Source organism: Toxorhynchites rutilus, chromosome 2 (genome assembly GCF_029784135.1).
Source record: "Toxorhynchites rutilus septentrionalis strain SRP chromosome 2, ASM2978413v1, whole genome shotgun sequence".
Taxonomy (NCBI): Eukaryota; Metazoa; Arthropoda; class Insecta; order Diptera; family Culicidae; genus Toxorhynchites; species Toxorhynchites rutilus.
Genome location: NC_073745.1, coordinates 48,743,619 through 48,767,438, shown reverse-complemented (window position 1 = coordinate 48,767,438; position 23,820 = coordinate 48,743,619). Strand labels below are relative to the sequence as shown.

At 38.9% G+C, this 23,820-nt stretch overlaps 1 protein-coding gene across 1 annotated transcript in view; it reads left to right on the top strand.

The window, feature by feature from the left end:
- LOC129765206 (1-acylglycerol-3-phosphate O-acyltransferase Pnpla3-like) overlaps nt 1-23,820 on the top strand; it is a 78,344-nt gene that overhangs the window by 46,478 nt on the left and 8,046 nt on the right. Inside the window, exons 4-7 of the mRNA XM_055765249.1 lie at nt 8,774-9,423; nt 15,952-16,057; nt 16,125-16,481; nt 16,570-16,684. Of these exons, the coding sequence (XP_055621224.1) occupies nt 8,774-9,423; nt 15,952-16,057; nt 16,125-16,481; nt 16,570-16,684 (1,228 nt within the window). The remainder of the gene's footprint in view (nt 1-8,773; nt 9,424-15,951; nt 16,058-16,124; nt 16,482-16,569; nt 16,685-23,820) is intronic.

The following is a 23,820-nucleotide window of genomic DNA, read 5'->3' as shown; positions in this document are numbered from 1 at the left end:
GTTCCAACATGATTTAGGCGGACAATATTGCCCCTATCTACCCTACATATGATATTTGTTCAAATAAATTTTGGATGGATTTGCACCAAACTTCCGAACAGTGCTTGAAAGGGGAGGTCCCATGAAGGGGGAACACTCCTTTTGTGGGTAAAATTGTTTAGCAAATGAAAATTACAATTCGGGCGATGAGACCCTAAATCGGTGGTGACCAGGTATAGACACGGTGCGGGCCGCATTAGAGTTTTTATTATAGCCGCGGGCCGCAATGATTTTTTTCTTACTACTTTTCATAATGAAATGTGAAATATACGTATTTAACTCATACTTTTTTGACTTACTTTTTATTTTAAATTAGAAAGAATTCAATTCTATACCTGTAAAACTAATAACTCGAGAACAAAATGAGATAAAAACCCAAAACTTTTATTGAAGGTATAAAAATATCCAGAATTAACATTTTTGGCAAATTTATTCGCTTCTTCACGCAGAGTCGAAAACACTAAGGCCAATCGTCAATCGCTGCAGTTTCTCGATAGAATTTTTTAACGATTGGTAACTCCAATGAGAACGTCAACAGGCATGTAATTTGGGGAGATGAAGTCTGGCAGATTTGTTGTCAGTCTCGTTTTTTAACCATTCCAGGAATTTTTTGCATCGTTCCAAACATATTCGCTTCAATCTGGCCGTCAATAAATGACTCACACCAATACGCACCAATTAATTTCGACTGATAGACACTTTTGTTTCCGAAGAGGATTGCGTTGAACGCGTTCATGAAAACGTAGACAACATTGTACACCCTACCGATCTCGGACTTCCCTTTATGTGGCCCACAACAGCTGTTTCTTTGTACTGTTGTAGCGTACGGAACACGAATCGTTCATCGATAGGAAACGGTTTGAGCAGCTCGTAGATCTGTTTTGCCGGTTTCCCGCATTCAAATAACGTGACAGTTGCCACATGCTTCACGTACAGACCGAACTTTATCGTTGCTAGGAAACAGAAAAAATATCGATGGGACCACAAAACTTGGCGAGAGAGAAGTTCAACACTGTTTCGATTTCACTCGAACTACTTTTCTTGAGCCATTTTATCTCAGGGTGTCGACTACCTTGAAAATCCTTGATAATCAGGGAATTCAAACAATGTCAGGGAAAGTCAGGGAATATCAGGGAATTTCGTCACCAATCTTGAAAAAAATGAAATTCCTTCAATTATAATTTTAATTATTGCAGTAATTAGAAAGTTCTTCTTCTTCTTGAATGGCGCTAACGTTCCCTGTGAAACTTTTGCCGTCTCAACGTATGCATTAATTAGCGCCATTTATTAATACTTAGTTGAGATTTCTCAAGCCGAATAACACGCCTTAAAAGTATTCTGAGGGGCAAGCTCTAGAATACGCGTGACCACAGTGCAAAGTCGGAGGAAATTTCTTTGACGAAAAATTCCCCCGGCCAGAACGGGAATCGAACCCGAACACCCGGCATGATAATGTGAGACGCTAACCACTCGGCCACGGGTGCACCCAAGTTAATGATACCAAAAAAGATGTATTCGACTAGTTTGACTCTCTGTTGTTTGATGTTGTTTGCTTTCGCCTGTAGGTGAATTTAGTCCTTCCGAAGGGTAAACAGCGGAAAAGCAAGATGCTGAACTATAGGTGTTTCGTTCTTGACACTTTCAGGACATGACGTGAGACGAGTAGCGAGACGTAACTTTCAGAATTATTTACTTTTTGTTTGGGTGTGTGGTTATGATTTCAATGTCAACTCGCTAAGGAAAATAATTGAAGGAAAAAATAAGCAAATATATATTCGTGGAATATAGTGCATAACCTCCTTTTGCTCTAGCCAATTACTTGTAACGGCCCTTTCCGGATCTCCTTCCCGGTATATTGTTTATTGTTTATTGTTTATTGTTTACAAATTAAGTTTATCTGACATAAATTGTCTTAATAAACACCCGTCACTCAACTAAAGTTTAATCTTCTTATTCTACGTAGAAATTCATTTGTGGAGATATTAAAATCGAACGCGGATTCGATAGATGCAAACACACGAACCATTGCACTTATAGGTTGATTATATCCGTAATGAGTACGATGGAAACTCGGTTGCATCAGGGACCGCTGTCTCAGCATCCTGCTTGATGCACGAAAGTTAAGCAGCGATAGAAGATGAGGGCAATCAACTTCTCCGACGAGTAGTTTGCAAACATAAAGAGCCTGTTGTGTCTTGCGTCTCCGTTCGAGCGTTTCAAGACCAAGCAGTTGACATCGATCTGGATACGCTGGAAGGTTCAAAGGATCGCGCCATGGTAGATTTCGCAGCGCCATACGTATGAACCTTTTTTGGACTCGCTCGATCCTTAGATTCCACGTTACATCGTTTGGTGCCCATACAACTGAAGCATTTTCCAGAATTGGTCGTACGATGGAGCAATATAACACCTTCATGCAGTGTGGGTCTGTAAAATCCTTTGCAATTTTCGAGATGAAGCCGAGTTGACGATTCGCTTTCAAAATTATTGATGCATAATGTGAGTTGAAAGAAAACTTCGAGTCCAATACAACACCAAGATCCGTCACCTGATGCATTCTGTTAAGAATCGTATTATCAATCTGGTAATTGAAAATGATCGGGTCCAAAGAACGATGGAAGGTCATAACATGACATTTCGCGATGCTGATGACAAGTTTATTCTTACGACACCAATGAACAAACGTATTCAGCAAATTTTGTAGATGAAGACAATCTTGGACACAGCTCACCACAACATAGATCTTTAGGTCATCGGCATATACAAGTTTACATCTATGACCAAGTGAAGACGCAGCATCATTGAAAAATATCACGAACAGTAGCGGTCCCAGGTTGCTTCCTTGAGGGACACCGGTCGTATTAGTGAACGGTGATGACATGCATGTTCCGTGCTTAACGTGCAGCGTTCTGCCAATTAAGTATGATGAAAGCCATGATACTAGTCTGTGAGAGGCTCCCAATCGACATAGTTTGCAGAGTAAAATTTTGTGATCTATGAGATCAAATGCTGCTTTTAGATCCGTGTAAATAACATCAACCTGGGCTTTCCTTTCCATCGCCACCAAACAGGTGGTAGTTAAATCCAGCAAATTGGTAGTTACGGACCTTACGGTATATGCACAGCATTCTTCTCCTCCCTGAGCGAAATCAGTGGAGCCACAATCAGCATTATTTTTTGTCACCATCGCCGTAAGCTGATAGTACTCCTTTCCCCGCCGATGGGAGCCAAACAGAAGTACATTTTGCTTGGAAAGAAAGGCGAAAAGATATACTAAAACATCCTTCTGCACTGTTATGATTCGACAATAAAGCGCGAGCAGCTATTTTGCCAACGAATGCATTTGTCACCAAAAGATACGACTTGTTTTGTAAACAAATTTGTTTTTTCATGAGCAATGGCCGAACAGCAATTTTGACATTGCGGTCCACCTATAGTACAACGCCTTGGCGGAAAAGTAGACGGTTTTACATTCGCGATGTTTTACTGGCATTTTTGACATCAGTATCTGCCGTTCAGCTTCAACCAATTCCCTTCCTTTTCTTCTTCAAAAACTATCGATAAACTAAAGCTTGAAAATCATACTACGAAAGCCGAGCTCCTGTGGTGCCTGGAAACAGTTATGTAGCACAAATCACTCCACACTGCTGAAAAATAAATTGTTGTATTGAAAAAAATGTTTCATGACATCCAGGAAGCTGAGAAGGTCTAACTAGGGCGTGATAAAATGAGCTTTATGACGATTTTTGGTTCGATGAAACTATTTAAATTATACATTGCCTTTGGTTTCGGCGAGTCTTTGAACAAGGCTACAGAGAGGATACAGATGGATCGGAATGTCAGATTTTGGAATGAAAATGAGAAGGATTTGGTAAATCTTTACATGACGTCAATGTTCTTGGGACATTCTCAAGCATCAGGACTTGCAGCTTTTGAAGAATGCATGGGAATTATATATTTGAACAAATTTCCTTTTATGTCAATGGACGGTATGAACGTGAATTGATCATATTACGCGAGCTGCAACTGGTTTTTCAGAATAAAGAAAAAAAAACTTTGAATTTGGGTAGCTTTGAATTGCATATTTTACACGGTTCATCAAAGGATTAAAAAAAATTTTAAGGGTTTGTATCTAGGACACGACCGCATATTTTCGACGTGGAACAATTACATTATGCAATCCACTTGTTTACCACTTCGAATATTATTTTAGGATGCATCGAAGTTTTTGTAATAGATTATGTTCATCGTTACCAATAAATTTTATGGACGTCCTTTTACGTTAGATATGATGCATCGGACTACCAAAATGTGTGAACGGAAGAATTGTCAAACGAACATTGTATTTTACATTTCCCTCTGAAATTATTGAAAATCTCATGTTTACGTAGTTCTCAAACCGCGAAAGTTCATTCACCTCTAGTATCTGAAATGACGATTTTCGCAGGCTTCTCAATTAAAAGGTACGTTTTAGGCAAACATATTCCGGTCTGCACAACGACAAGCGAGCACAAAAGTACTCAACGCCAAAAATACTCTCGACTTGCATGTATTTGCAAAGCGGATACCCCCAGGCACATTAATTTTGAAGTCCGTGTTAGGGAAACCCAACTCAGTGTAGAGATGGGCAAACCGTACACGAACGGTACGAACGAACTAGTTCGCCGAAAAGAGTGAACGAACGGTCGTTCTTTTTCAAAGAACGGTAGTTCTCCTCACGAACTGATTGCGAGCGAACGGTTTGTGAACGAACTGATTCCGAAAGAACGGTTTGCGAGTGAACTGTTTGAGAGTGAACTGATGGAGAGTGAACTGCTTGTGAACGAACTGGTTCAGAACGAACTGTTTGCGAGTGAACTGTATGAGAAAGAACTGATTGAGAGTGAACTTATTGGGAACGAACTGTTTGAGAACGAAGTGTTTGCGGGCGAACTGTTTGCGAACGAACTAGTGCAGCTGAACTGATTTGCGCTGGACGGAATGAACAAATTTAACGATAACGCTTGTAAGGAAAATAAAACGATATTGTCATGATGAGCAAAATACATCTAACGCAGGGTTCATTTTGTTAATGTATACTCAATTTTGTGTTAAAAATTGAATTAGATTTTCATAGTTTTAAAAGCAAAACTATATATTTACAATTACATGTATTCTTTCAATTCCGCCTAACATTCATATATTTCGTGATTATCCGAAAAAAAAAACTGGGGGAAGCTGGGGCGATTCATGGATTAGGTAAACATAAAATTTTATAGTGAGGGCATGTTGAGAAAAAAGTTTTTTCGTTGCTTTCAATTAATTGATTTGCCTATTGCGTGTACGTGTTATTGTGATTGATTGTTAGTGAAAATCGCTGTTGATTTTTTTCCCTGAATGAACATTATGAAATATGTAATCTTACATGGAACCAGTGTGTTGTCCAAAAAGAGAATATGAAAAAATGCACATATTTTGAGCGCATCAAATTATTACATAAATCACATACGTACACTATCCAATCCAACGATATCAATTAATAGCTGTCTATTGATGTTGGGTTCCAGCCAACATTCTATGTTGTTCTTAATACCGCTGAACGAAAGAGCGAAAGAACGGTTCAAAAGAACTGATTCACGTAGATGAATGGTTAGTGAGTGAACCGTTCATCAAAGTGAACTGTTTTGCCTATCTCTAACTCAGTGGGAAAAAATACCCCCGACTTGTATGTTATGACGAAGCAAATTCCCCACGCACATTGATTTTGAAGTCCGTGTTAGGGAAACACAGCTCGGTGGGAACAAAAATACCCCCGACTTGCATGTATATTTTCAAAGCAGATTTCCACAAGTACATCGACTTTGAAGTCTGTGTTGGGGAAACCGAAAACCGGGCCAATCAAAACTTGGCAGTTACGCTTGACATTTTACAGTTGCTCAATTGTTTATCTCATGGAAAATAACATTTTATAAATTGTGATAAACGCGTAGAAATATTTCCTATCAATTGACGCAAACATCTTTCCGATCTTTTAAGAAATGTTCGAGTTATAAGCATTCGAAATACGGGTAGGGTTAGCACACAAATCGGCAGAACAAATGTATGCGAAAAAAGGAAGTTCTTCCAGTTTTCATGAATTTAAACCGTTTATAGATTAGCGAATTGTAATGTATAGCATATCAAACAAATCATAGAGAATTTCCGGTTCGATTGGTATGCAAATCATGAGAATTCGTTCTCAGTGAAAATAGTTATCAACGTTAACTTTATTTCATAAAAACGTGACCTGTTTTCTGATTTGGCACCCTTCCTGAATGACGTAGAACTCAAAAACTCGCCAAAATTTTACGACTGACAAATCTTGAAATTTCGTCTGAGATCCGAAGCACTGCGTTGATGTATCCTTGATCTTTCCATCATTGATTCCGATAAAAAATGGAGGGAAAACGATTCGGGAAGCTTTTGACTATTGACTTTTTGATATATTTGACGGATTTTGGTTGTGTCAGTGGAGCTCCAACAGATTTATCATTGAAACAATATTGCTAGCAACATAAACAAGTTTGCTCACTATGATCCGAAAAATGAACGACTGAACCATTTTTGAAAAGGACAGGTTGACGGAAGTTTTACTCAAAACGGTCTTCTGTCTCTCATTAGAAACCCCAACGTTGAGAGGGCTTTACCTTGAGCGAATGTATTTATGAAAATATGTGGGAGGAAACGGTTGTGCTATGCGACAAGTGTATGATGCTATACTTCACTTTGGACGGATAGCTTCAATAAAGATATTGAGCTCTCTTTATCGTCAGATGAATCAAAGTTAATAAAACGACTACAGAAAACAGAAATGGAATCTCTGGAAGTAAAACGGGGAAAATTTTGGAAAACGTGCAGAAGGAAGCCAAAAGATTGCGAGATAAAGCATTTCGTTAAAATCGTAACAGTTTCATGAAATGGATCCAAATAAAAATGAAAATGTCTCATTCTGTACTGGTATTTGAGACTTCTTCAAGATAACTATGAACTGTATTAGTAAATCCATTTTTAAAATCTTTTAGGACCTTTATCAGTCGTCGTTAAACTCAATTAAAAATCATAAACAATTCATTTATTATAAAATATCGACAGACGTTCTTAAATTTCATTGTTTAAGTTAAATTAATGTTTTCGGAGCTACAGCTAAAGTACTTTTAGCGAATTGAATTACTAGTCTACATCTGGATTTTTTTCTGAAAAATTACTGGAAAATCAGGGAATATCAGGGAATTTATTTTCCGATTTTGAGTCGACACCCTGTTTCTAAATCAGCTTGAATGTGAGAGATGGCGATGCGAAGCGTGTCTTCCAAACGACTTTCAGTGATTTTGTTCCTTGACTTTGATTTTAATTTCATTAATTCTTTCATAACTAAACAATTGCTCACAAATATTTGCGGATTCAAACAAAGAAGTAATAAAATGAGTATGTTTTATTAGTTGTGGAAATCGCGCTTCTGGAACATATCTGGAGTAGGAATCCACGACATCATGGTTTTGAAATTTGTCACGCAACTCTAAATCACACTGCGTTTAATGAGATCCATCTGCACGTTTTCTGCATCGAAACTGAATGGGGTAGAGAAAATTGGAGAATTATTTCATGGGCTTTGAATCACCAATATCTGCGAGAAAAATTAATCGACTGGACTGGACACAAATCAAATGTCAAATTTCATGGTACAGTCGTAATTGTTCGGATCGTTGACGTTTACTCGCCAGCGAGTAACTGACAACGTATAAACCCGATTTTACTGCCGTTACTTGCATGAATTTATGTGAGTGTGAGCAGAACAGAACCAGAAACGTGAAAAAGTCTTTTGAGTACTAACGAGAACGATTGTCAGAAGGTTAAATTAGTACGGAAAAGAAAACGGAAAAAGATTAGTTTGGATACACACGATTAACGAGATTTACACGCAAAGTTATTTCTAATCAATTGTATGGAAGAATTTTCAACTATATTCATAATTTCGCTCATATGATTTTTTTTCAAATCAGGCCGCGGGCCGCATAAACAACGTCGGAGGGCCGCAGGATGCCCACCACTACCCCAAATACTTAAGAATACGCCGCTTATATTGGAATCAAGTGGCTACATTATTGATGGTCCGATAGATTACTTAGGTCAGGAAGTTTTTATTGTCATGCCGAAGTGAGGGAATTTTATTATTATAGTGCTGAAAAGCATCTAAAAAGTTGACCGCCTTCAGTAATCAGAACCATAATTCAGAACAGCGCAACATTTTTTCCTCTTCTCAAATGACATTAACCTAGAGGAACTATGCCTTCTCAACTTGGTATCACCCGTATAATTTTAACTCAGTATTAGCAGAGATTTTTTAATATCATCACTATCACTAGCGCCGTCTTTTACCCGACAGTCAACGGATCAGTGATTTCCGGCTTAAGGGTAATACACTTTACCCTTAGTACACCTGAAGTACGCAATCAATGAAACCGTTAAAGATTCTATTTTTAATTTCTTATTTTTTATTCATTTGTTTTTTTCCTCATTTGACGAAATACATACAAAAATCATCACGTATACAAAAAACACTAAAAAAAATTGCTGTCTATTCTCTTAACAATTTACAATTTTTCTTTATGCTTATGCAAGTTTATGCATTGTGTAATATGACGATTGATTCAGCTACCTTAAATTACATCCCTGTTACTTCGTTTTGCGAATTACCCTAACTTTCCTTTTTTTCCAGGCTCTGCTCTGCGCCTGTTTCATTCCATTCTTCTCGGGTATCCTTCCGCCACGGTTTCACGGCGTACGGTACATGGACGGCGCCTTCTCCGATAACCTGCCAACGTTGGACGAAAATACCGTCACCGTGAGCCCCTTTTGTGGCGAATCTGACATTTGCCCCCGCGACAACAGTTCCCAGATGTTCCACGTGAACTGGGCCAACACCAGTATCGAGCTGTCCAAGGAAAACATAAATCGCTTCAGAAGAATTCTGTTTCCACCATCGCCGGAAATTTTGTCCTCCTTCTGCCAGCAAGGATTTGACGATGCGCTAAACTTTCTCCACCGCAACAATCTGATCAGCTGCACCAGGTGCCTCTCGGTGCAGTCGACATTCTGTGTGTCCGACCAGCCGAAACAGCTGGAGGAACAACTGCTGGAAGAGTACGATCCGGAGTGTAATGAGTGCAAGGAGTGTACCCAGCATCGACAGAACGCCCTCGTCGGAATGATGCCAGATACGGTGCTGACCGTTATCCAGGCTGCCGTAGATCAAGCGAACAAAGGATTGATGAATTGGATATTCAGGCATCGGGGAGCGAAGCTACTGAAGGCACTCTCCCTTCCGGCCACTCTGCCAGCGGACATTATGCTCGCCACCTTGACCAAGTAAGTGTTGTTTGGTGTATAATTTTTCTCGTTGTGTATATAAGCGTCATGCGTCTTCGATTGTTACGATCAGTGGTTTCGGTTTAACAATATCCAAATTGAGTGCTGGTAAAAGCCCGTGTATTTTGTATAAATGTCCCATATCCCACTATAATGCTTCCCGTTACTAACCTAAAAACCACCAACCTCAGCGCCGTTGGAACTCAACTCGAACGGCGTCAGTTCCGGTACAAGGTCTTGGCGAACATAATCTACCCATCGAGACTTGGTGAACAGTTTAACTCGGCCTGTCGTTGTTGTCTCACCAGGCAGCGACTTTCACAGGCACGCTATAGAAACACGGTTAATGTTAGTCTCGATCCAACGTGTGAGATGAAGTCGATGTGCGGAGAGCTAATGACGCGTTTGCTGCAACGGTAAGGGACAATTGTTTCCGACAGCGAGCACTCCTCGCTATCCCGTAATTTGTGACGTGCTGTGCATTAATGGGAGGTGGTGGATTAAGTGTTAATCTAACAAATTGGTACATTCATTCATGTGTTTACTCACCCCGCCCATTCGATAATTGATCATTTTTGACGTAGGTACTTACATTAAGGGTGCCAAATCAGAAAACTGGTTAACGTTAACGTTAATAACTATTTTTGCTGCGAACGGATTTTAACGATACCAATGCATACCAATCGAATCGAATTTTTTTTAAGATTTGTTTGATTTGCTACACATTACAATCCCATAGTCTGTATATGGTTCAAATTAATGAAAATTGGAAGCATTCCCATTTCCCCATACATTTGTTCTGTCCATTTGTGTGCTCTGCGGAAAATTCTCAGAATCTTTATCTGCCCGAAACAACAAAGGTCGCTGGCTTTGAGTGGTTTCATAAACGGTCATTCTCGCGATGTTTCATTTTTATCGCTGCAACTGTGTGCATCTGTTAGACGCGTGTTTGATGCTTGTTGAATGGCGATGCACGGAAGATGCCTCTCGTTAAATACTCAGTGCAATGCGTGCATTGGTAAAAAGAAACAAATTGCGACATATGACCAATTCGTGTATTGTACCACGTAAGCCATTAAACCTTTTCAGAGTCCCCGAAATTTTTTACTAGAGTGTTATTTATGAAATTTCGACGTAGTCGCAATTAATACCCGAAATGATGAACCAACGAATTTAAAAAAAAAATGTAAGGGGTTGTATCTAGGACACGACCGCATTTATGACGTAGAACTACGGAGTTTTATTATTCAATCCGCTTGTTTATCACTTCGGATATTCACTCTCATTCTTGTTTTTGAACGAATAGAAAACGGTCGAAAGTATGTCACATTTGAATTTCTGTTGTTTTCGTACGAATCGAATCCATCCATTCGAACTTTCGAAAACTGAACAATTCGAACGAAAAGCCTATTCTAGTTTTCGTAAGAATGCGTTTTTCAGCAAATGTCACTTTTCTTGCGAAACCCGTTCGTTTGTAGGCTCAGTATCCACGTGTTTCGGATAATTCGAGTTTAATTCGTATTGGTTCTACGCCTCAATCTATTATAGAAGAAATTGAGTCATTGAGAATTATGAATATGAAGATTATTAATATTTTTCATTAATTTTTAGATTCATTTTTGTGATACGATGTCATGCCGGTATCAGTAAATCGTCTCATGACAATCGCTGCCATCCTCCTAGTAATGATATTATTTTTCGCTGAACAATTGCCCATGTTTCCGCAACCCAGCACCTGCTTAACACGTTCGTCGCCCTGTCAGCGATATACAGCAGTCATTCGCTAACTGGACTTATCCTTAACATGACATGCGTTAACTGGGTTGCAAAGTAGATGTGTATCAATAATAGACATCATTTTCAATTCGATATATTGCTTGTGCTGTTTTGCAGTCCAGTTAGCTAGTAAAATTCAATAATTGGGTCAATTTTCCAGCCCAATTAAAGAACGATCAATGTATGGGTGACACTTTCATCGTTGCTTTAATAAAATCTTGCATGAAATTTGAGTAATGCATGAAATCTTTTTTTTTTTGACATTTGCTATCGATTGATGCAAATATTTCTTCGAACTATCGAAAAATGGCGAAGTTTAATTCGCGGTAGTTCCTCTCTGCTCTCTCATTACCCGTACAACGAACGCTGTATTTGATTCGTGTATCACGTATACGTTTGAATGTTTCGAATCTTCTACAACAAATTTAAAGGAAATCGGGGAATTCGAAAATTTATGTCCTAAATAATGTCTTAAAAATGTCTTAAAATTGCATAAAACGTCGAGATCTACTGTCATCTCGAAAAAAAGACGGGTTGGTAATGTCGGGGACATAACCGGAGTGACGTAGGACTATACAAAGGGGACAGCTTTTGCTAAATATATATTTTAAATATATTGTTTTATTTTCTTCTGCTACGTGAATACCTACCTATCTACCTGAAAAATGGATTAGTTTACTGTTTAGTCTTCATGAACATGTTGGGGGTTCTAAAAAGAACCTTTGGTGTTGTGTTTTTGCGTTTTTTTTTACAAACTTTCTCAATTTTTTCTCGCTGTCTTATAGTTAAATCTTAATTTTTTTCCGAAGGCTTTGTACTTATTAAATGTTAAACGCAGGGCATCTTTCGACGTATGCACATATCGTACAATCAAAATGATGGCTGTGATAGGGGATGCATAGGTGGTCATCAGCTCATTCACTATCATATATTTCACTATTGAGCACATTACCGTACCTTAAACTGTTTCCGTGTTTCGGAGACGAATGAATTGTAAGATTTGTAGTTTCCGCAAACAAAGTAAATAAAAATGAAAAAGAACTGAGGTTTTGGAGACGAACTCTACGATCTGTCGAGAAATAAACGAGCTATAAGCGTTCTGAAAAACCAACAGTAAATACATGGACGAATGACCTTCGGATTAAAGCCCTTTAAAATAAGAACAGAGCAGCAGGAAATACATAAAGGCGAATGAACTGCAAAGTTCAAAGCCTCTTAAAAACAAAGAAAGAAGAATAAGGAAATACATAGCTCATGTTGCTCCTTAGTTATTTTTCTATACAATGCAGATGTAACGTCATTCATTTTTCAACATCAGTTATCAACCAAAGAAAGCAGTTCTTGCTACCGAGAAAATTCGTTAATGCCATCCTGCATACACTGTGTTGTAATTTGAAGCCATTTTTAATTCGGAAACCATGCATGGGTTTGTGAAAACTGAATGATCAATTTAAAAGACCCCAACCACCAATAAGTTCAAGAACAAGATAAACAAAATAAATCAGTTTATATTATATGTCATATTATGTCTCTTTAGAATGCATTGGTATTGTGAAAAACTTTCAATAACTCTTCTTTGGAAGGTTTAATGGCCCTGAAAAGCGCCGTGTTTTACGATGGCTGGTTTTGCCACCAAAGCAGTCTGTATAAACAAACTTTTTCCTTCTTCTACCTGCTTCCGTTTTGCGATTGCGTTTGCCACTCGCTGAAACTAGTTGTTGCCACCGAACCGAATGTGCTCTGTTCTGTTCGGTTTTGCGGGTTTTTTTTTATTGTTGTGAGCAGCTTTGCAAGCCAACTCGAGCACTCCGGCGGCCGAAATTCTATAACCGCTATTAGGTATACTGGTGCTCCGGCACCAATCCGTTGATGCGATGTGATGTGAAACGATGCCACACAACCACACTGATTTACGGTTTGAAAGAGAATGATATATTTTTCAGCGGATCCGCGCCTTTTGTACTCTAGCGGTACACACTCACAGGATAGAGACAAATCGGCAGACTCTGCCAGAGGGGCGAGTCCAACGAGACGAACGAATGAGCGTTAAAAGGCAGCGATGGCAAAAAAACACATTCATTACGATTTGTTCGCTCGTTGGATTCACATGCAGGCTAAAAAGGGTCCTTTTCAGGATCACAAAATTATCTTTAATCTAAAGAGTTTATTGTTTTGTTATCACTCGATATCCCCATCTTGTTCGGCTAAACCTTTCTGTTTAGCGATTGCGTTTGCCACTCGCCACAGCTTTCACAGTTGGAAAATTTCTTCCCATCCAGTTTTGTGACATGTTGTACAGTAAATTACATTCAATGCGACGTGCCGAAGAGCCACTCAGTGTCGCATTGGAGGCGATTTTAACCTGTAATTGAACATTTGCGATGACAGTGGTACAGTGTCGACTTTCGATGTGGGGTCATAATTTGGACCTCGAACTTTATGTTTACAAAAATGTCCAACTAAATATGTCGCATTACAGGTCCGTCCAATTAGCTGAATGTCGAGCTAAATGTAAATTACTGTACTTTCAATCTAGAAGCAATTTCAAAATTAATGAATATTGAATAATCGGGAAAGTCCCCAACCATAAATAAGCTCAGAACAACTGCCAAATTCACATACTCATCATATACTGGCAAACAAATTATGAAAAAATCAATTTGTGTTTTATTATTATTTTGGATATTATTTTAGAAAGCATTGAACTGTATTTCGTAAACTCTTTTTTGAAAGGTTTAATGGCCCTGATAAGCGCCGTGTTTTATGGAATTTTAGAAAACTTAGTACTCGTGGTTTTGAAAAAAAAACCATTTCGAACGCCCTCGATGCCGCCTTATTCTGGATTTGCCACCAAAGAACAAACTTTTTTCTTCTGCTACCAGCTGCCGTTTTGCGATTGCGTTTGCCACTCGCTGCAACTGCCTGTTGTTGTCTTGATGTCCATCGAACCGAATGTGTTCTGTTCTGAATGCGGGTTTTCTTATCGTCGCGAGCAGCTTTACCAGCCAACTCGATCACTTCGACGGCCGAAACTATATAACGCCGGCTAGGTGGACCGGTGCACTGGTACTAACTCACTCGGCCTAGCTACCCTTGCGGAGCAATTGGCAGACCAACACGGTTCGAGCGGAATTTTGCCTTTCCCTTCATATTTCCTCCTTTGCCATGTCCAGACATAGCTGCTTGGGTTGGTTTGTTGAAGTGTTTTGATGCGAACCGATGTGGTGTACGGTTTGAATGAGAATGATCGTTACGGCAGCGGAGCGGGGATTTTTAAGCTGACTGGCTGGCTCGAGAATTACGCATGTGTGAGACAGCGACCAATGTTTCGTTCATTTTTTTCTTTTTCTTTTCCAATCGTGCTTCATTCTATTTCGCTGCTGCTCTGGTTGCCCGTTTTGGTCGGTACGATTTGAGGAGCACAAAATGGACCAATCAAAAATGGGCACATGGTGCATTTTGACAATGCTTGATATTTCACAATTATTCAATTATTTATCTCAAGAAAAATGAAATTTTATTCGTTATGATAGATGCGTAGATATATTTCCTATCAATTGATGCAAAAACCTTTGCGATCTATTGAGAAATGCTCGAGTTATAAGCGTTCCAAATCTTGCATTTTTTCCTACTTGTTCAGTGCCTAGATTTCCATTTCACCCCCTATATCTTCCGGTTAGACGTAGTCCTACGTCAAAATGGTCAAAAATCGACACTCTGGGACTTAGTTTTTTTCGGAATACGAGACGAAACCAATAAAAATGGGTGCCAATAAAAATAGTTATCTCAATTTATCATTCGGAACCTGCTGCGAAGTGTTGATTTGCACGATAATATACCGTATGCAAAATATTAGCTAATTCGAACTTCGTTTATTAGTGTCGCAGACGTTAAAATTTGAGTTTTTTGAAAACCGAAATCGCCGAAAATCAGGGTTTTGAGCTGAAATTCAGCATAGGGTGTTTTTCGAGGTGGTGAACATTCTGTATATGGTAACTTTTTGCAATTTGAGGCACCTTCATTGGCACCTTAGTGTACATGTATATCAACATTAGGCAAGAATAATGTTCGCTCGTTGTGTTGCTATCGCGCTCGCAACTGTGGTTCATGGAATTAAATGCAATTTCTATATTTGGGTATAAACTTCTTCAGTTCATTCGCCTCTAGCCCTGAGAAGGGCCCTTGGGGAATGAAACTCTACTCCATACTCCTTTTTCACTTGTCTAGAGAAAAACAATCCACTCCCGATCGACACTCGCGGGCAACAATGTTGCTCCGGCTTATTTATACCGAATAAGTCGAAAACGGATAGAAACGAACGTTAGTTGCTCGTTATTAATGGTACGGTTTGGGTTAGCACATAAATCGGCAGAACAAATGTTTAGCAAAAAGGGAATTCTTCCAGTTTTCATTAATTTAAATCGTTTAGGAAACAGAGAATCATAATGTATAGCATATCAAATAAATCTCATTTCCGATTCGATTGGTTTAGAATTCGTTCGCTGTGAAAATAGTTATCAACGTTAACTTTATTTCATAAAAACGTGACCTATTTTCTGATTTGGCACTCTTCCTGAAAGATGTTGTTCTACGTCAAAAAAAGATTACGTAGTCCTACGTCCTAAGCGGTCGTGTCACGGATACAACCCCCTTGATTTTTTTCTAACATTATTTGCTAACCTTTGGATGGTTTTCTTCTAAACAATTGATTTGATCTCAATAGTTCTAATGCTGCTCCCTGTCTTATTTCAGATTAATGGTAGCAACCCCCGCAATTGGCACTCAACTGTGGTCCGCAAGCAAACTGGCTTTGAAAACCCTAAATTCGATACTGGTTAAAGTTCGACGGCGACAGCAGGTAAAATCATACCGTCGATAGATTCCTTTCTGGAGCGATTGTTTCTAAATGATGTTTTCCATCTCAGCTCGCAGCTAATCTTCAGTGCCAGATCGCCTACACCGAGTACATGGGCAGTGGAGGCCAACGGAAGGCCTCTCAAGTGCGACTGCACACTCAAAGGTGTACCACATCCTCCCTGCTGGATGTACGAGTTGATGACGGATCGGATCTCATTGCTGTGACTAGTGATAACAATAACACCAACATCATGGACCATCATCACCACTATCACTATCGTCACTACTTTGGTGGACAGTACGAGCATCATCCGGACCACCCAAACGAGGATCACCCAGACTACGATACGTTTGATCATATTCTCCAGGCGACAACACACCACGATGCGATGTACGCGTACTACTATTTGGATGATAATAATAAGGTACGTGTGTGTGTCACTTCATCGCGCCCTTTTTTTTTTTGAAGATTCGCCTATAATCTTATATTTCTTCCTTTTCTCATTTCCGCAGGTGAAAGTGACGGAAATTTTCGACATGACGGACGAAGGCGATGCGGCCCTCCAGATGGCCCACGAGCGAGAGCTGAACGAACAGCTGGAATTCGACGACTGGACGACACAGCAAGGTATGGGCCCGGAACATGCCCACAAAAATTATAGTTGGGCCTCATCGATGATCCATTGTGTACGTCCCCTTCATTGATATTGATCGTGTACATGCATATATAGCATCATCTCCACCCCCTCTCTCATCCGTGTGTTTAGTGTATACTCTGCGAAGAAAAGCAGGGATATCAATAAGGATAGAATAGTTCATCAAAATTGGGAAATTTATAATTGGTTGTTGTGTAGATATCGCTAGGTTCCGTAGATGTGTCCAATGAAATTTCGCTGGATATCGTGCACCATTTATACCAAGGATTTTTATTTTGCATAGCTTTAATACAGAGCACAGCCGCTCGCTCCGCTAAGGTATATAGCTAGTTTGTCTTCGAATTCTAAAAGCGTGCTCGCTCCTTGCATGTATATGTAAATCAAAACGACCGTTCTATTAAGTATGTTATTGATTACGGTTCAAAAGAGTGAAAACAAATTATTAAAAGAAAATATTTTATCGGATAGAACAATTTCTGCAAAGCACAAAGCTCTGGCAAATTATTTTGGAAGAAAATGTAAAATATAAATAAATTATCGAAAAGAAAATTTTGTTGTCAATAACCGAATCAATAACATAAATTACGACGTCTGTTTCCCCCAGGGAAACGTTAGGCTAGTTCTGCTATCAATGGCAGTATTTCGAAGTCACTAGTAATAGAACATTACTAGTGATCAGTAGTACTGATATCTTATCCCTTTTCAAGGTCTTGCGGCGCGTAGGCGCGTCACGGTGAAATTTCCCTTCAGGTCATGTAACAAATCTAAATCAAAACAATCAGAAAGTCTTCGGAAAATGGTCTGGCAGGGAACGTGTTAATGAAAACGTGTCTGGCACATGCCGTCGCGTGTCTCCGCATCAGGCTGAGATTTTGTTTATACGAATAGTATTGAACATTTCACATATTTCACTCGCGATGCATGTGTGAAATCATGATTTCGTTCGGTTTATGATTAGTTGATTGTTTTTGAGAGGCTTTAAAAATTTCAGTTAATTCGCCTCTATCGGTTTATGCGATGACACAATGACCTTGTACACCGGATTCAAACCCTCGATTTCTAGAGGCGAATGAACTGAAAAGTTTAAACCCTCTTAAAGCCAAAAAGAAGAAGAATAAGAGACCCTCGATTCAATTGGTTTCTTCACAACGCTTTTGGGTACAGGCAAAGAAGATAGATCCACCCGGTACTCCAGAATAATTTGCGATACACCGATGTTAGTCAACTTGACGAACAATATTAATCGATTATAATATTTGAAAAAAGTGACATTCTCTGGCAAAGTGTCATTCTCAATAAGGTTTGTTTCAGTTAGAATCCGGAATCTGTTATTTTTATAGCAGCGATCGTAGTAGGCGTATCTTAAATCTTTTGCCAGCATATTGTTGTGCGGGATAGAAGCCGAGTGAAGAAATTTAATTTTGGACACCCACATTCAAAATCCGGCGTGGTCAGTGTAGAATTGGTGAATGGTAATTTGGCAACCATGGCCGATCGGCGAAAGAGTTGGCCAAGAGTGAGCGAGAGAACTGAAGAGAGATAGGGAAGCAGGATAGACGACAACGTGAGCAAACCGAGCAGAAAAAGCAGGAGAAGTCTAGACAGAATTTCAATAACTATCGGTGTGAGCGGCTGCAAATGAACCGAAAGTTTGTGACAGCATGTTTGGATTTCTACATCAGGAGAACTTTACAGTCAGGTACTAAAATCGCGAAATCACTGAAAGGTAATGATATGCTGCAACGTTTCCGTGAACGTACAACTGTTTCTTGGATACATAAGAGGACGCGTAGTAGTGAAACTTAAGATCGGAATCTGAGATTGAAGGTATTGAGAACAATCAAGGCAAACCCGAGACTCTCGGACTACAATGTTACCAAAAAAACAACTCTGACCAAAGTATCATCCGTATGCGAGTAGGTTATCATAATTTCCGTGCCTGCAAGCAACCAATCAGGACCCTAAAGCAAAATCAGGTGGCCAAAAAACGCACTCGAAAGGTTTTGACAAAGTACGAAGATAGTATGCCGATGGATGACAAAACGTTCGTGAAGATGGATTTTGGACAGCTTCCAGGTCTGAGATTCTATGAGACCACTGCAGAGGAGATTTCCCCAAGTTCTTGATTTGGCAAGCGATTTTCAGTTGCGGACAGATCAAGGTTCTCGTCACAAACAAGACAATGGCTCGACTCGAACATATATAGTGACAAGGGCCGAGTATCAGTGGTACCGTGACAATTATATCGATGACATTGAAAAAGACCCTTCAAAATCCTTCCAATTGCCCCCCAATTCCGCCCAATCGAAAAATTAAGCGGAATTTGAAGAAGGGTGCCAACGTTACTCGGGATGCTACAGACATGAAGAGATCGTGGAATAAAATGGCAGCTGAGGTTAACCAACAGAGAGTCCAAACTTTGATGGAGGGTGTCCGATGAAAAGTACAAAAGCTCATCAAAACTGTAACGAAATATTTTTTTTTCTGAAAAGAACAATAAACTATCTGGTTTTTATTATAAAAACATTGTTTGTACCTTTAACCAATCCCGAGATACAATTGGTTTTGTGATTTCGGATTCTAAATGGATCAAGTTTATATTATATATATAAAATATTTATATTATATATTTTCCGGAGGGGAGGGGATGTCTAATTGTCTATTAATTGATGGATTTTTGTTTTGGATTCTTGCTAGAAGTATTAGGTCCTATTCCAGAAAACGAGACGCAATTCGCAATTCGTCTCGTCTCGTCTCGTCTTGGCTTCAGTCACTGTCGAGACGAGCAAAATATCCTATTCCAGTACACGAGTTTCATTGATATGTTTTATTTGGTAGACTGGAGAGACTTCAGTCTGAAAAAAAATCATAGTCTTTATAACTCGGTTTCTGTTTTCGTTTCCGGTTTCCGATAATGTGCATGATACGGTACCGAGTGGCCTGCGTAAGAGAGGCACGATAGCACGCATAAAGGCTGCATGCGATGCGCTCACCGAATGGTGGAATGTAAGGCGGAGCACAGTCTCGTCAGCCTGCATGAAGGTCTCGTGCATACGATAGGTCACCAGGTGACCTGCGTATAATAGTGATAGCGATAGCGCATGATGGGCGCAGTGAGCTTATGCACGACACAGTGTATGCCGGATATAGCAACCCGCACATGATGAGACATCTCTTCTATGTGAAAAGCTTAAGGTGGTGATGAATATACTATTCAGCATGGTGCCAGACACTTAGGAAACGACTGACCTTTGAGAATAAAAACTTTTGAAACAACCTGATAAATTTGTTGGCAAAGTTAGCCAAACGACCCCTTCGTGACGGGGCTGCCATCTTGGGTACCCAACAAACAATCATTAGATGTTTTAACTTGTCAGTTCAATAATGGTCGAACAATAGTATTGAGTGCTTTATAAGACGATATGATGGACTATATGTTGTATAAAAGATTATTCAGACCAAATTGAAGCTTTTGTTCATTCATTTATATTTAGCTGCCAGTGACGTCAGTGAAAATTTTTGAGGGTGCTTTATTTGTTCAACAACTCATGAAAAGCTGAACAGACGCAATTTAAGCCTGATATATATGTTTTATTCGACTATTTACTCTCTGCCCTATCGACACAAACCGATCATTGGCTCAAATTAATCAGTTTAATAATGGTCCAACAATAGCATTGAGCGCTCGATAAGACAATATGCTTAACTACACCTTGTATAAAAGCTTATTTATGCCAAATTGAAGCTTTTGTTCAACCATCGATGTGTACTTGAGTAATTTGTCAGTGAAACGATTTGAAAACGTTTATACGACTGCAAAGCAGTTTTTGTACAACACATGACGGATTACCAAAATGAGCATTTGCTGTCAGTGTTTTATAGTTTATGTTCGACTGCTTGGCATTACATTTTTAAGTGTTCTAACGGAGCAAATGGTTTGATTGAGGATCATCGATGCAAAGGTCATAAGTTTGAATTTTGGCCATTTTTAATTTTATTTTCAAAAGTTCATCAGTAACTGAACAAGTTTTATCTAGTAGCTGTAAAAAACTCCAACAAGCGTCTGTTAAAGTGCTAAAAAACTAATTCTATTTATAGAAATTTGGTAGGAGAAAATAATGCAGTCAGACGAAGATCTTCTTCGATATCGCAGTCTAAGCAGAGCTAATCAAATCAGAATAGACTTTTCCACCACACCTTGGAGTTGGATAAACGTTTTCTAATTGACCTTAAACTGCATTTAACGATCAATATAGCCTAATATAGGGCCTGATCACGAACATCACTGCCACGTACGCTTTTACGTCACTTACACTTCACTTAATATTTTTATGTCTATCATCACTGTCACGGACAGTTGCGTGTAAAAATAAACTTCGTGAAGTGAAAGAGTTCATTCCCGTTTATAAGCGTTGTATAATTTCGGCCGTTAGAACGTTACGTCGGTTGCATAATTTCGGACATTTGAACATTATGTAGGTAAAATTGATACAGTGTATGAGATAATATTCCATTAAATTAAGCGTATGTTTTTGAATGAAAAGTTTGCGATTGTACCTCGATGATTCGGTATTTCAATGCCAACTATTCGGGCTTATTCCATGATTCATCTGTTTGGTGCGTAAGTTTGCTGAATCAAACGCTGGTTCAAAGATGAGGAGGAATACTTGGTTGCTCGTGAATAAAGTAGTTGTTGAACATATGTCAATGTAATTTTATTTTCCCTTTCTATAAATTACTCTACAGATAAAAATGACTATTATGTATAATAATGACAATCTCGCATATTCTTTTTCTTAGCTCTGTCTTACTCGTTTGAATAGTGAGAAGCATTTAGTATAGATCAAGTCATTTTGTAAGAACCGTTTCTACAATTCTGTTGAATAATAATACCTTCTTTAACTCATAGAAAACCCGAATTTATCCACCTCCCGATTAGTATAATCTGAGCTACTCCCATATGGGATTCTGAATTTCAATCCTTTTATCCTTCCTATTCTCGAGCAATTTGATATACGGGACACGAGGTTTGATTTAATTGTTTAAGCAGAGACTGGTTAACAGCATCGGTCAGAAATATAATCTTCATATAAAACATCTGATGGATTTCAAGGAATTTTCTTAAAGAAAGTGATTCAGATTTTCTTTGAACGGATATCAAAATTATGAAAAAGAATTTCAAACCAGTATCTTGTGATTGCTTTGCAATGATAGACAATTTTTTCCTTGTTTGAAACTTTTCAGTTCAGTTTACTTCTTTATTTTTTAAGAAACATTAAACTTTACAGTATATTTGGCTCCTAAATCTAATATCACTTTTTTAATATTCTTTTATTCGAAGCATGCTTCAAAACAATATCGTTGAAAATATTTATCACGTAAAAAGGACAAAGAATAATGACCCTATTCTTTATAACTATCGTGCGAATGTTTGAATTACAAAAACCTGCTCTACAATGTTGGAAGAACTTCACGGTTATTATTCAATACTCAAAATATCAACAAATCAATATTATACATAATCAACCATGATGATAGTTCTTTCTAATGGGAGATGACGAATTGTTATTTCTCTCACACTGTTACAACGTATCTGGGCCAGTGGCCTCAATTTACATTTTATAGTGTTTTTTGGTGTGCTTTCTGTTAGTCTACTAGGAGTAGATTAGTTGTAGAAATGGAAATAAAAAATTGCTATTCATTTAGGATAATTGGAGGTAGAGTTACTTACCTTTTGCCATGTTTCAATGGGCCTGCAGGAGCTACATTTTTAGTTCTTAATTAAAGTAGAACCCCGATTTTCCGCGAAATAGTCGGGCTGGGTCACCGCGGATAACAGACTATTGAACTAAAAATGAGGTGAAAACACGAAAAAAGATATTTCAGCATAGAAACTTTATTTTATCAACACAGAAATCATTAAACTATCCATCCGTAATGTCGTGTACACCAGTGATCAGGTAATTCGAAAGCCATGAGCATAACAAAAAACCATGAGCCTACCACTCATTGACAAATTTCGAAAGACCTATAGATTTACAATGGAACTCGCTATCGCGATTAATCGCGATCATTCGCTCGCGGATAATTGGGGTTCCACTGTACTCCTCATATCGCAGTAATGGAGTCCAACGGATACGTCAGGATTTCGTCTAAAAATTCCACCAAGTGAGTAAATTGCTGTTTGCTTATCTTTTTTCCCAAACAAGACAAGGCAAGATTCAAAATGATAGCAAAAAAAGCTGAAGAAATACGAAACTAAACTTACTCCATTCCGCGTGATTAGCTTTCACCATCTAAAACACAAGTGACAACTATACCAGTTTTTTCCGTAACATGACGGTATCGTGGTATTCATAATAACACCGAGTTCATCAAAGTTGTCACGACGGATGAACTCTCCCGGATTCTACACACACGGTGGCAGCCGTTATAAGGTTGTATACAATTCACTTCGTTTTCACCGTGAAGTGACGTTCGTGATCAGGCCCATAGCTTAAGTTTCACGCTGTTTGAAATCTAAACTTAGTTTGTACCTCTAAGGTGAATATTCCTGGATTCTTGACCATTGCGGTATAGAGGGAAATGAGCAAGCAGATGAACTTGGCAGAAATGGCTCAAACTCACCCCTCACTGATCGCGAGCCATTCTGTGGAATTTCTGATTGTGTGTTGACCAGTCAAAAAAATTATCATGACGAGTATTAAAATTACTCAACAATTTCTGAGTCTTAATAAGGGAGACTTCAGCACATTTACTAATGTTGTACAAAACACTGTCCGAACAAATACCATCTTAAAACATAGGTTTAGTACAAGGTGATATTTGTCGCTTTCGTAATGCCGAAAGCGAAACCTCGGAACATTTGCTCTGTAATTACGGAGCTCTAACAAGACGCAGACTTCACCTTGGTAAGGCTATTCTGGAACCCAAGGAAGTTTGGTCTGTGTCGCCGATCAGGATTATAAATCCTAATCTCACCTTTTACACCCAACAAGGAAAAAAAATTATTGCTGCAATCGTCGTTCAAGTTTTTCCTTGATGCTAACTGTTCTGCAGGTTCTGCATTGTTCTGTGGATTTTCCCTCCTGTAGTCCAGGCCACAGAA